Source organism: Drosophila biarmipes, chromosome 4 (assembly GCF_025231255.1).
Source record: "Drosophila biarmipes strain raj3 chromosome 4, RU_DBia_V1.1, whole genome shotgun sequence".
Classification (NCBI taxonomy): Eukaryota; Metazoa; Arthropoda; class Insecta; order Diptera; family Drosophilidae; genus Drosophila; species Drosophila biarmipes.
Genome location: NC_066614.1, coordinates 165,831 through 181,311, shown reverse-complemented (window position 1 = coordinate 181,311; position 15,481 = coordinate 165,831). Strand labels below are relative to the sequence as shown.

At 32.7% G+C, this 15,481-nt stretch overlaps 1 protein-coding gene across 10 annotated transcripts in view; it reads right to left on the bottom strand.

Annotated features, from left to right (window-relative positions):
- Nucleotides 1-6,196: 6,196 nt before the first annotated feature.
- LOC108024899 (protein pangolin, isoforms A/H/I/S) overlaps nucleotides 6,197-15,481 on the bottom strand; it is a 59,562-nt gene continuing 50,277 nt past the window's right edge. For 7 of the 10 annotated variants that reach the window (XM_017095055.3, XM_017095056.3, XM_017095054.3 and 4 more), the window contains one exon: nucleotides 6,197-15,087. In XM_017095055.3, the coding sequence (XP_016950544.1) occupies nucleotides 14,019-15,087 (1,069 nt within the window). In that variant the 3' untranslated portion in view covers nucleotides 6,197-14,018. The remainder of the gene's footprint in view (nucleotides 15,088-15,481) is intronic. The other 3 variants (XM_017095058.2, XM_050886881.1, XM_017095050.3) reach the window with 1 other exon arrangement.

The window sequence follows — 15,481 nt, the reverse complement described above, 5'->3', positions numbered from 1 at the left end:
CGGCATGGCTATGGCACCTTAGTGTATGGCATCGATCGTCAAACACGCCTTACTCAGCTAAGCGGAGTTTTAGGGAGAAAGATACATAGAGAGAGAAGCACAAAAGCAATGGTCCGATTTAATAAATGGTTCATATTTTGCCATGCCTAAAAGTCCCTATAGCCTCAGCGGTACAGCTAAGAAAAAAAGAAACCGATAGAATTACTAGACTTATCTTTTCAATTTTCTCAATAATTGACGGAATTACTAAAAAATGGTCCCTATCTTGTTTGCATCGATTATATCATAGCTGTCATAGGAACAATCGGAAAATTTGTGGGAATATAATATGAAACAAATTATAGCTGTGGTGCTTTATGACATATAACCTTATAAGCTTGGAAATAATATTTTTTAGTTATAAATTTCTACTTAAATTTTATCAATATCGGACGACTATATCATATAGCTGTCATAGGAACGGTCGAAATATTGGTGGAAAAATAATATGAAAAAAAAATATAGCTTAAGGCTTTTTGACATATTATCTTATAATATTGGAAATATAATTTTTTATATTTTTAAGAATTTCGAATTCAATTTAATAAAAATCGGACCACTCTAACATATAGATGTAAAAAAATGGTCCTAAAATGAAATTTTTTTTTTAATATCTCTGAAGTCAGCAACAATCCTTAAAATTTGTACATGGTGTTACTAAAGGTCTTCAGTCTTTCTTATAACTGCAAGGGTATACAAACTTCGGCTTGCCGAAGTAAACTCTCTTTATTGTTTATAATGAGTTGTTTAACACTTCTTAAATTTCTAAAATTCTAAACATCCTGTTAAGAGAAACGGACAAACTGACAAACCCAAGAACAAAATTAGTTTCTCATTTTCAGAAGTCCCACAAAATCCTGTTTTTCGTATTATCCGATCTTGACAGTTTAGGTTTCATTTGACGTGTATTTTATGTGAGATACAACTAGGTTAAAAGGGAGAGGTAATTATCCCCACCAGTCACTACAGATCACATTTTTAAAATGTTGTATGGTTAATTCGGTCAAAAAAAGGAAATTTTCCTTTATAATTCTTTAAATAAATAAATATAATGATACGTAATCATTGTGCAAGACAATGTTGTCGAAAGTAACTCCTCCTTTTTTTATTTTTGGTTTTCGGTTGCACTTTAAAGTTAAAGAACCTCATTTTAGTCTAAAAATTAGATATATTCGTGATTGTAAAATAAAAAATAAATAAAAAACTTGATGCCAGTACCTGTGGATTAAGGTAGAGAAACAGTGTGCTAAATTTCAGTATGATCGTTATAACATTTTGAAAAGATATTTTTTATAATAATCATATCTTTTTAATTTACGTCCTATTGACATGACCAAGAGAGTGCTTGCGCAAGAATTATGACTTGGGTACATAAATAAGGACAAACCATGAACCGTGCGCAAGCGATGAATAAGGTTCTACTTTAAGAAGTTTAGCCGTTATAAACGGGATATAGACCAGCCTTAAGTATAGGTCAATGTTGCCAAAAGTCTGGATTTGCAAACGGTTAATATTCGTTTGCAATTGGTTATGGTGACTTTTTTTTGGTTCGCTTTTTATTTTTTGAATCTTATCCCTTTGTATACTAACAATAAGTATATCAAATCTTTAACTAATTACTCTAACAGTCATATGACTGATATTGTGCTGAAGGCCCGAAATTTATTGCTGGCTTGGCAGGTCGTTGCGTTGCAGACGGGATCGGGAGAACACCCAAGTCAAGCCTCTTGCAAGGCAATTGGGCAGCACAGAGATTTGTTCATTGTAGGACGCTTTTTGTTTGTCTATTTTATCTTTTACGGTAATAATGCCTAGATCCCTGTGGATGTTTTGGTTGCGAATATACAATGTTGCCCCAGTGATAGTTCGCAGGATTTTCGATTGAACGAGCTGTATAATATCTATGTTGCTGCTGCTGGCGTTCCCCCATAGCTGAGAGCAATTAGTCCAGATGGGCTTGAGAGTGGAGTTGTAGAGCAAAACCTTGTAGTGCAGTCGCAGGGGAGAACGAGCGTTAAGAATTCAGTGGAAGCTGCTGGCTTTTAGTTCCAGATGTACTTTCTTGCGTTCGATGTGTCTTCTCCAGGTTAGTCGTCTGTCAAGGTGGACACCGAGATACGTTGCGTCGTTGACATGGGGAATCTGCGTATTATTCATTGAGGGCATGTGCCTCCCCCTGGGGGCATTTGTGCCTGTTGAGAGTAAACGCTGCGTTTCCATTTTTGTTCATTTATTCTAATCCACCAATCAGATAGCAACCTCTCTACAATGAGGAGGTGGTTTGCTAGCTGTCTTATCACTCGGTCTGGGCACCTCGTGCGACTTCAAATTGCGGTGTCGTCAGTGAACGTAGTTGTTGTTAGCTGCTCGTTCGTGGGAATATCTGCTGTTTATGGGAGGAACAGAGTAGGCTAGGGCCTACGCGCGCATCCGTGCGAGACTCCAGCTATGATAATGTAGTCGTCGGATGTTGTTGCGTTGCACCTTAATGCGAAGGTTCTGTTGTATAGATACGACTCAAGAAGCTTGTGAATGTAATCAATCAAATGTGTTTTGATTTTGTGCATGAGGCCATTTAGCCATACGAAGGCTTGAGATACATCAAGGAATATTGCACTGCAGTATTCCCGATGCTCAAAGGCTGTGCGTACTTCTGATTTTTTTCTGTTAACTTGTTCGATTGTTCCATGGCTTTGACGAAAGCCAAACTGATGAGCAGGGATAACATAGTAACATGTAAGATGACGGAATTGTATGGTCCTTTCCGGGCTTCGGTATCATAATGATAATAGATTTTTTTTTATTTTTTCGGATAGTAGCCGAGAGCTATGATCCCATTGAAGATTTTACAAATAACCTCAATGGCATTGTTTGGAAGTTCAATTTCGGTTTCAGTTCCCCAATGACTTTCGCGATATCCTTTGGCTGAAACAATGGTGGCAGGGAAACAGATTCAGATTTGATTTGTGGTAGGAACATTGAACCAGTGGCATGGTTCGGCTGGAAGACGTTTCTGAGATGTGAAGCAAAAGTTTCGGTGCGGACCCAGCTGCCAGATGAACTTCTTATCGGAGTGACTGTTTCAATTGGAGAGCTGAGAATTGGGTGAGCCCTCCACAAAGGATGTTTTGTACTAGTTGGTGAAAGTTTTTTAATGTTCCGTAGCTATGCATTTTCTGTTTCTTGCTTTACAGCTCGATTTGGTTTGATGACGGCGATCTGTTAGTTTGCCAGGCGCCTCTTTTCTAGGACTAGCCGTTCAATTGCAGCCCGTGCCTTGGGTTGTTGATATAGTGGCTGCCTTTAGAAATACTTGTTCAAGAGCATCGGTAGAGTCGATGTCCGCATCGATGTTTAAGTGAGGGGTTAAATTGATGTGTGAGCTTACATACTTTTAATATTTTAAAAAATTGGTTGTGTGCGAAGTCAGCCTGACGGGGTGATCTATAGTTCGTGTGCTTCGAAGAAGAGTTATTAGCACTGGCGAATGGTCTGACGACAGGTCCGAAAGCGCTTCGGCTCTTATTATATTGCGGGGAATGTTTTTGTCACCGCAAAGTCTATTAGGTCTGGAACGTTCCTAGGGTCTGTTGGCCAGTATGTGGGGCTGCCAGGGGAGACATAGTCAAATTTGTTGTTCGGTTTTATGATTGCAAGTGCGGTAGAAAATGTAGCCTCTTATTTGGAAGTTGTATTTGTTTGTCAGGTGCTTATCTACCAGTAGCATAATGTCGACATGATTATCATTCAGGAACTGTGTTACTTCAAGGTTGTGCCGTGAAACGCCATTGGCGTTATACATTGTTATTCGTGGATTTGCCATCTGTTATTTGGACTGCTTAGCTGCAAGTAGCATGCATGGTCGTTTTCATGAATGACATGAATTCCATCATACTTTGTTGCATGGTGACCATCATAGATTCCAGATCGTGACTGTACTTGGATCAAATGAGCGTTTTCTGGATTAGACTGGAGTGGGTTTCCCGTCCCTGATCGAAGGGCATCGGCGTATGAGAAGACTTTCTGAGTATTTAGTTAACCAAATGAGTATCTTGCAACCGTGTCGAAAAATACTTTCGGCGTCGTACGCGAGTAAGTGTACGCATGTTGGGTATTCTGATGACGCTTTACTGTCGATTTTCGCATGCGGTCATTCATCTCTTTGTATATCGCTCCTGTAGTTTGCCGTGTGCTTACCTTGGCAGTTAAATCTTTTTTTGTTTGGGGGGCAGGGCAGTAAGGCGAATTTTGGAAGTCTCCACAAGCTACACAGACTTTTCGAAGTGAACATTATGCCACGGCGTGTGGCATCCGGTCTGACCGGAACAACATGATAATTTCCGTCCCCGGTCAACGCAACAATTCTGTTGACCAGGCCGTTCGAGATTTCTGACTGGTATTCATATATTACATCTCTGTAAACATTGATTCTTCCCCTTAGCTCATTCGTCCTTTCGAACCAAATAGTTCTTCGTACTACCAATTGATTTTCCTAACGGGTTGGTAATTCGTTTAGTCTTTGCAATACATTTTGATTTATATATACACGAAGAAATGAAAATAAATCGATACATAAATTGAAAGGTATTGCAAAAACTAAACGAATTACCAACCCGTTAAGAAAATCAATTGGTAGTACCAAGAACTATTTGGTTCGAAAGGACGAATGAGCCAAGGGGAATCAATGTTTACAAACATGTAATATATGAAGGATCCCATTCTGACCTAAGTGGGGCATACGGTTTTAATACCGAACCATACCGCATTCTGCAGAATCTTGCTGTTGACTTTGGTAAGGTAAAAGATTAACAGCAAAGCATTGTCATCGAAAGTTCGGGTCCAACTATGCATTTCTTCTAGCACTATTACATTGTGACGGTCGAATATCAACCTATCATTCAAGGGGGTAAGGTCAAACCATACGAAAAATACCATGTTTTTGTGATTTTTTTCCTGACGTCACAGCTAAAATGTATTTATTCAACAAATGGTGCATTAAAGTATGACATTCAAAGAATGTCTTATCAAATTTTTTCAAAGAAATATTAAAAAATATGGCAATGGTGGCAATTGTCCGGACTTGTTGTCGAAAAATGTTGAATTGCGGTGCCTCTCATAAGCCGGTGCTGGATAATCAAAAATCTAACACTAAAATACACATGTATTAGTAAATTTCTCTCTTTAGGATTGTTTCAGTCCTTCTTTGCAGTTTCAAATCTATCAGTTAAATGTTTTTACTGTTTTTACGACCTTTACTCTTCTATACCTTTTTTTTGGTTATTGATGTGTTAAGGTTTTGTTGTATTTTTTCTGTCAATCACCTACCAAATGTTTTGTCCGAATATGATATTCATCTATGCGCTGATGCCTAGCAGGTTCAATTTAGGAAACCATAATTTCAACTTTATTATTGTTTTAATGTAAATTAACATTATGGCAATACTTTAATAATATTTTTTATTATATTTGTTTGTACTTCAAATTTATATTTAGAAAATTTTATTTATAGTTTAAATTAAACCTAAAATCATTTTGTTCTAATTACTGAGCTATGTACTTAACGCGATAAACATTAAAAAGGGTTTACCTCTAGCGTTAAGATATTATTGTAGATGGATGATGTTTCTTGCATTATAAGTTTGTGAACATCTACCACATATTATAATCGAGTGTTTGTTTCAGCTAAATATTCTAATAGCACTTTCCAGACCACCAAATTTACCTTTGGTTATTCAAATGTGGGTTTCAAACGAAATATTTTTGCTAAAAATTGTTTTTTGCGTCACAATAAGTACTTATCAAATTAGGCTGCAAAAAAACAAAAACGTCACTAAATCTTTTCGTACCGATATTATTATTCATGGATCCGTGCTTTAAGGTATGATTTTGTAATACTCAGGTCTATCATAAATACAAATAAAAAACGTGATTAGTTAATACTAGATGGTCGTTTTCAACTTTACCAAGGGTTTTTATCCTATATGGCTATCGCTGAAAAGCCCTATAATAAAATTGGCTGAATTTTTTCTTTGTGTTTTCTTTTTGTATGAGGTAAGGTTGGCCGCGAAAACAAAAGCCCTCTTTTTCCTTTTTTACCAATAAAAATTCATAGGTTCGCACTTTTATAAAAATCTGAAATTTCGAATTCAAAAAAAGGTTTTATATTTTCAACATTATTTCTTTTATTATTGTATATGTATATGAATTAATCTATTTTCATACATTATTTATAATCTATTTTAAGTATTATTTACTTTAACGTAAATATGTTATTCTAGTAACTTAAGCTAACATTTATTCATATATCCGCTTAGGTATAGGATAACATTTATTATAAATATACATTGTTAGCCTTTGCCATTATCTAAAGTTAAGCTTAGGCTAAAAACCTATCAGTCGACCAAACAATTATAATGAATAAAGTGAAAGTTAAATTCATGATATCAGAGTTCATTTATTCAACATATTTCCCTCGAAGCAAACCAATAAGTAAATAAAATGTAATATATATATTATATGTATATACAAATAGCTATTATATTCGTTGTCGGTCCTCTTTTTGATTGTTAACACCAATAACGTATATGGACTGGATCTTTCTGATACCAACTTGTATTAATTCATAAGGTTTCTTATTAAAATATACTTTTAACAAATGAATAAAAAATCTACAAAATCTTCCATTAATTAGAACGTACTAGTTTTTTACTGCACTTTTTATAGACATGCAAATTAAAAGATAAACATAAATAATAAACTTTAAATGTTCTTCAATAAATAGAACAGTAAATATTGCAAAAATTTAAAAATATAGAAAATGGAAGCATTTGATATTGTTTAGCGATTAAAAATAAGTTAAAAACTACTATCTTATATTTAGTTATACATTTGTATATATTGAAGTAACGAGTTGTTCATAATCTTTTTAATGAAATAAAGCTTAATTTAATTATTTGTTTATTGATAAATGATCGGATCAAACATATGTAATATGTGATAAGCAGTCTTTCAAAGAAGCAATGGCTATATACATTCATCTGATTACATAAATAATACATTAGTTTGTTTATATACCCAAGACCACAAAACTATTGTAACACAGATTCTTTATACTTGTTTGCAATTAAGTTCTTTAAAAATATATAGGTAAATGTATCAATCTTTAGAAAACAGACCCTCTAAAACTAAATTTCCCATTTTACTTAGAAAACTATAAATATTTTAAAATTTGACTTAATAAAACTTTAAGTGTTCGTCATTAAAATTGGTTCACAAGTTTTCAAAGATTACCATATGAAAAACATGACACAAAAATTCGGTTTTAGTAGGCCGGTTTTAAAGGTAATGATCCATTTATATGTATATATTTTTATATAAATGTATAAGGATTAGTCGATTTTAAGATCTTCAAATCAAAGGGAGAAGTTATCTATGTACAATTCTAAGTAATAGAGTCACATATACTAGCCTTAAAACTTCATATAACCAACCGCATTGACAAGACAAAATACTGTTTAAATAAAAATATTTTAGTAGTCTTGAATTTGAAACACTGGTATAAGCGCGATCAATTAAATTAATCTTTTAGGGCAGAACACAAATTGGGCGCAATTCCAATAAACCACGTTTGAACATCCGCATTTGCAAGGAAAAATAAATGGGTTTTGGGTAAATTGGAGAAATTCAAATTATTGTTCTGTTTGAATAAATTTTTTTAATGTCATTACTTGAATATCTGATATGGCTACTATTATATTTTTTTTCGGAAACGAAACAAAACTCAAAATTTTTATTTTGCAATTGCGGAGGGTCTAACTTGTTGGACACATAGATTTAAAAAAAAAATGCTTAGAAACATAACATTTTTGGTCCGTACCAATGATTTGAAGTCTAGACTACTAGATAGTTTGTTTTTATTTTTATCTGCCAAAAGCGGAGGATCAAGTCATTCTTAAGACATAGTTTCTTTGGCAATATTGATTAGATTTGTCCATATATTCCGTTCCTTTACCAATTTATCACTTTTTTGGGATCATTCAAATCAGCAAGCCCTAATATGTAATATTATTGTATGATATGTATACTATACATTTATATATATGTATAACCGTGACTAGAGCCCTATATAAATCGAAATTTAATTTATCACAGCAATATTTTTATTGAATTTCTAGGCCTTCTATATTCCTTTATTTTAACCTTTTTTTAGAACAATTTACATTATACAAATAAAACATGTTCTTTAAGATTCAATGAAAAAAACAGGAGAGATCACTATACTCGATGCCATTGACTATCAAATATCTAAATTAGCTTAGGGGATTGCGAAGGAGATGGAGTTATGTGAGCAGTAAAGTGACTACAACCAAGAATTCAAATATTTTGCATCAAATTTATATAAGACTGGTCCGATTAAACATTAGATAAACATTAATAATCAAAAAAAAAATTTTAGAATTTTCCCAAAATCTTTATAAATTTGCCGCTAGGCACATTTTAGCGTTATGTAAGAGTGCCAGAGAGTGCCCTGCTGAAATAAACAACCTTATTCCAACTTTCTAGCTTTTTAGCATCCGGGATCTTAGCGTTCCTTTGACCGGAAAGACAGAAGGATAGACGAACATGTCTAGAACGGCTTGGTTAATCGTCCTGATATATGTATGGCCGGGAGCGCTTCCTTCTCCCTGACGAGTCTAGTATAACCTTTTAACTTCTTGCTGTGCTTCATGGGTATTTCTAATTAATGAAATATGAGCCTACTTAGTGCGCCAAGGGATGCTATCAACCGTAAGAATGATTATTTTAAAAAGAATGTTCCTATAACAAATATAGTCGTCCGATTTTGATAAAATTAAATTCGAAATTAAAAAAAAATGTTATATTCAAGAGTAGAAGGTTGTATGTTTAAACACACCAAAAATATATTTAAAAAAATTGTTTTCCGATTATTCCTATGGGAGCTATAAGATATAACTATACCGGACTAACTAACTGTAACTATATCCGGCTGGATCCGACTTATATACTATCTGTAAAAGAAAGAACAATTTTGGGAAAGTTTCAGCCAGATAGCTTAAAAACTGAGAAACTAGTTTGCGTAGAAACGAATGGACAGACGGACCTGGTTATATCAACTTGTCGGATACGTCCCCTTCAATGCGTTGCCAACTTCTGATTATAATCATTATAACCTTGGCAAGGGTATACAAAAATAATGCCGCGTATTTATTCATAAGTAAATAATTTGATTTTTAAAAGATATGTACCGATTTCAGTTCGATGTAAATACATAGGCACAGAAATTTACAAAGAGTATGTAGACCCCGCCTACTAGAACATAATTTTTTCAAGGGCGACACATAAATTTATAAAATAATAACAATACGTTTTAATTTTTTTGTAATCCTAGTATTATAGATGAATCTTCCTCAAAAATAAATAATTGTTTAAAAAACCAAAATTAAAGAGTTTTGGTTTTCTGATAAAACTGAATTTGGGTAGAAGTGGTATTTTAAGTATGTAGAAGGTACCTGCAAAAGGTGTTTGTTTAAAACCGAAAACAACGCTTTTATTTTTATGGTTGAAAGCTCCTAGTTCCTGATATCCTGGTTTCATGAACTACTAATTTTCCACGAATATAATAATTTAAAAATATTTCGATATTATTCGGTAGTGAATTCGATAACATTTATAGCATTTTCTTTAACATAATAATATCTTTATTGTATGTTGGGAAATGCTCTTCATCAAGCTCAATTTTGGTATGAAGTATTTCACTTCTGAAGCGGCAGTCTCTTAACAAAACCTTAACTTTGTTGGAGTTTTAATTTGCCCTTTATTGTGATAAATTGATATTGTCACTCTATCCCTATAATAGGGGAATGTAGGGTAAGGTGTTGAACATGTCAAATCTCATATGATAATTATAGTCGATTTCTCCTATCGTGCCGACAATGTATGTGAAATAATATTTTTAAGAAAGGTTTTGATCAAAAACAAAAGAACCTATTCAACTTACATGTGATTAAGCAGTGATAGAACAAATATTTATGGAAACCAACTAAGATAAATAGATAAGTTTAAGTCCAGAACTGAGGTAAACATTTTTTAAGTGTAAAGTTAAATTGTTATGCCATCATGGCACATTTTCAACCTTTCCTAAAGAAAAATCAAATTATTTGTAAATCTACCCAGAGTTTTAGTATATATTTATCAGTTCGCCATCTTACCATATAACTTTTAAAAGTGAAAAAATTGGTGTACGACAAAAGCTTTTATGTTTAACGTCTCTGCAGATTATCCATCGAACTTTTACAGGAATAAGGGTCCACCTTCTCTATTTTACTAAATAAAAAGAGCCGTTAAAATTCCTGTTGCAAACGTGTCCAGCATGGGCAACACAAGGCTGAGTGATATTTCAAGCAAAAGAAGAAAGTTTAAAAAATGAAGAGAAAAAACATTGTTATTATAGTGTACCATTTATTCAAAATGTCCCAAAAAGTACAACAAATTTAGAAATTAAAAAAAGGGGCAATGAGGTAGAAAGGGATCAAAAATTTCGTGAAGACTTTTCGGAAAGAAAACAAACGTAAATCTTTCGGAAGTAAAAAGTAGAATTGGGCCCTCAATAAATCTCCAAAAAAGAAAAATTTTAAAATTGTTCTGATTCATATTCATTTATATAATAAAAAACAATTGCATATTCTTGCAGAAGTGTAAAAGAATTTTATACCCATCACTCGTTGAGTAAAAGTGTATACTAACAACAAGTTATAAGCAAATAAAAAAAAAGACAATAAACGTAATGAGTCGTTTCGCTGCATATCTCCATCGCACCATTAGCTGAATAACGGGTGTTTGATAGTCGATGGCATCGACTATAGCGTTTTCTCCTATTTTATTTTGATACGAAATGTGTATGTATTGGGCCTTGGGTTTTTTTCCAGTTCCTTCATTTTTCAAAGCAATAAAAATCAAATATCGGTTAAGAAAACCAATAATAGTACTTTTAATTAATGCAATTTTCTAAAGAGTTACATTGCTTTTATGCAAAATTTTTTAAAAATCTCCAGCTAAGACCATTATGGGAAGACAACAGATAGAGAAATACTTACTAAATGTAATCTGTAAGTGCGTCTCAAAATATACTTTTAGAGCGAAAGAACTAACACAATTAAATAGAATGTTCATTTAACGACGAATCAAAAAAAAATCTTTGATCAAAACCTTTATGTTACAACGTAGAACAGTAAAAAAAAGTTATAACCTTTTGGCTTATTGTTATTGCCGGTCTAAGAATCGTGGTTCCGAGAAAAGCACGATTGAAACGTCTTGCGTAAGGCTAGCCTAGAAGAAGAATTATTAGTCCACTCAAAGGAAATTACGAAGCTTTTGTTTGGTTTTTACATCCCACTGTTGCTGCGATGTTTTGGTACCCGCTTTTTCTCATGTTGACATCTGCGTTTGCATGTGATGTAATATGCCATTTGATAAAACGAATTGTGGGGTCTTAACCAAGACTTACTAATTCACACAATTTTAGATTTAAAATTGTTACATGTCATAACGCAAAAAACTTTTTACGTTTTCCTTTAAAAAAAATTGCATAATATCTATTTTTGCGTTCCGTAAAGTAAAATTTAAAAATATGCGAAAATAAAAGAAACTAAACTCGCATTAACATTCGATCCTTTTAATTTGATGTATCTCATGGTGTTTATTATTGTTGTCACTTTTTACTGCTTTTCGATTGTCCGACTGAATAGCTACATATTTATTTCACATATACTTTAAATGGTCTCATAAAAATATTTATAAAATATTTAAATAGTATTATATTAGATATACAAAAAATTAAACCCGTGAATGTAGTATTTTTTTACCAACCTAACCGATTGAATTATACTTTATTCATTATTACAAACAAACATTCATATATTTTTTACGAAATATGATGTTTGTTTTAAATTTACATTAGGCTCTAGTCATAGTGCTTTCTGTTTCCCATAATAAATTGTTTGAATTATTGCAAACCTACGAATCATGACATGTTTATTAAGTACAGATGTACATAACGTAACGTAACGTAAAGGTATATTACAATTTTAAGAAAATGAAAACTGAAAAAATTTGAATTACAAACACACTAACAAACATTTTTGCTTAATATAATATAAATGTTCAGCAAACATTTACGATAAAACCAATATTTACGTAAAACGTGCATCTCTACACAATAAATCAATTTATTTAAAGTTTAATAACTGAATGCAGACTAGTATAAAAGTACATATAAATGTGAAAATTAAAATGTAAGAATTGTATTTTTTATCAGAAATGTAATTTTTAATGGAATAATGGCTATCAGGTCTTATGGTCAATAAATTCGTAAACATTATCAGTACTTCTATATGAAAATGTTACCTATTTACATTTTGTTTGTTTTTATATTGTATATATAAATATTATTTCACATCTCATTTGAAATGTATTCTTAATCAATTTTGAAAAAACATGAATTAAATGTTCTTTCTTGCAGATGATATTTTGTTAAAAAATTAGCAGAAAAAGTTCAGAAAAATCGTATTGGTTACCGAAATATACCTCTTGTAAATCAAAAATGTTTATAAATATGTGAATAACCGGCGCTTATATTATCATTTCTTTTGTTTTTAGAAGTGAATTAAAAATAACTTCAAATAAAAAATTTTAATTTCGCCAGTGCATGTGAAGTACTTGGTATGGAAGTAATATCTCTTTAATGTCAGCATATAAAAAGACTGTCAGGAATCTCGAATGGATGTTATTAATTAAAATATTCATAATGTGATATATATGACTTTAACTATGAGTTTATTGCTGAAATTAAACAATTGTTTAAGAAAAGTATTATTCCAAATAAATATTATCGTTTGGATTCGTGTTAAAAAAGTTATGTCCCATTATAAAAGGGCTCTTTAAATGCTTACAGAAATGTCAACCATCTTATTAAAGCAATTTTAATCTGAACCTTGAATTTTGCGTAAGTGCGAGCATTACCAATTTGTAAAGCTTACCGCAATCATTGCTTAAAGTAAGGATCGCTATAGTCGAGTGTGTCGGCTATCAAATGTACGGTATATGTTCACCATCTTCAAAACAAACCTTCAGATAGAGACACAAGCAGTATTACCTCAAATGGAAGTGACTTTCTAACCTTAATTAACATAAAAAGTTGTGTGATAACTGTAGGTCTAACCAAATTTAGGAAAGCTACAGGTAATGACAACATAAGAAAATCCTAGTTTTAAATTTTGTAAGCGTTACAATATGCATGCATTACTTTAATCTCATTTTAAAGAGAGAGTTGAGAAACTAAATATTGACTCTTATAAAAGCATAAGCCAGAACAAGAAGATTAAAAGATCTTAATTTGAATACGACAAAAAGCCAGTAAATATAGGAAAATGGCTGCATTAACTATTTATTTGTGACCATATATGTTTAGGACACCGGCATCTTCAAGAAAAATTTAGTTTATTCTAAAAAATAAAAATTAATTATTGTGTGTAAGTATTTAGACCGCAATGTCTCCATAATATTGTTTAAATTCATTAATTAAACATAAAAAAAATTAAAGTCATTTATCGTAAGTAGTGGATTGATAGAGTTAATTTATATTGTCTGTTTATTTACTGATCTATTTGGCATTCTTAAATTGGGATTTGTCTCAGGTTTATTTTAAGAAATATTTATAGTTGGCCTCTATTTAAGTTGATGTTATCGGTTTTTGTGAATAAATCCTAAAACTTTGTGAACTTATTATAAAGTCGAAATAAAAAAGAAGAAATATTGCGATGTTAATCTTGGCACTATTTATAAATGGCCTCTGGTTTCATAAGATGGCGAATGTATGTCAAGATAATTATTGCACGGTTATTTATTGGAATTATTTTTCGCACACTTATAAATAATGAAGTGTAAAAATACAGTTAGATCTGTTATGAAACGCTAATGACGCCAGTTTCGGAAGCGCCAGCGCTTGTAGTCTTTACAGATGCATTTGCTTGTGGATCTGATCCTTTATGGCACTCAGTGCTATTTACAGCATGAGTACTCACCGACAACATTGTCGGCTCAATCATTTTAGCTGTTTCAATATGGTTAGTTAATTGTTGATGGAAATGTTGGCTAAAAGTGCTATTTAGAAGAGAGTGGTTCGCGCGATAGCCATGTGCCGCCACATGATGAATAATAGAAGTAGCTGCATGAGCGACAATCGTCTGTGAGCTACTATCTTTCATTAATTCAACATTTTGATATTCACGTCTTTTAGTTAACTGATTAATGCTCAACGGATTATTAATATCCCTTGGGTTAGCACCAATAGGGTTTCGGGAAATGTTTGGCATTGAAGAGTGGTGTAAACTACTGTTACCAATCGATGGCAATGAAATTATAGCATTATTACAAAGTGTGGGATGTTGCTGAAAAAATGTGTCAGGGTTACAGCTACTTGAGCTAACTACTGGAGGGCTCAACCCCATTCCCAAGTGACTAAATCGATTTCCAAGCATCATGGCCCTTTCATGGGATGAACTTGGTGATGGACCCGTCGTACCTGTAACTGGCGAAACTGTACTTGAGGTATTTGGGGTTGTGCTGATGCTACTAGTTGACCCACTACTCGATCCTGATGTAGACACAGATGTTGGCCGTTGTTGTGAAGTCGGCGGATCTGCGTTGACGATCAAAAGAGCATTAGTTGCAGTGTTGGTATTCATATTAAGTGGGCTCGCCAAACTCATTGTTGTCGATGGGCTCTGTAAACTGGACAATCCACTTAGACAGCCTGGGCTTGGCATAGATTGATTTAAAGACTCGGTGTCGTCATCCCCTATTTTATTACTTTCGTCAGCGCTTCCACAACTTCCTCCCAGTTTATCATCATCGTAGTCGTCATCGTCGTCATCACTTAGCTGGCTTCCGTGTTCATCAATACCGCTCCCGTCTTCGGTGGGCCCATTTTCATTTAGTGCTTCCATATAACGAATGCATTTCTTTTTGCGCCTATGTAAAATAAGAACAAGGTAAACATAAGTTAAATATAAAAGAAATGTTTCAAAAAAAACTTAAAATGCCAGTTCTTATTCATTCCGTAAAATTAATACACAAATATTCAAATGTTCATGCAGCAAGGATGAATACCTTACAATTCACAAACAGATCATAAAAATAAAAATGATAATATTTTATTATTAACAGCATGCCTATATTGCTTTAACTATATTAATATTTATTCTTAAATCTTAATAATAAATGTATTCTTCGCATGTTTAATTTTTGACAGAACCAATAAAACCATTCATTCGGTGAACGATTATATTTTAAAAACTAACAATACATGTATTGCAACAAATAAACAAAAATAATGTAATAATTTTGTACACATATTATCCAAGTA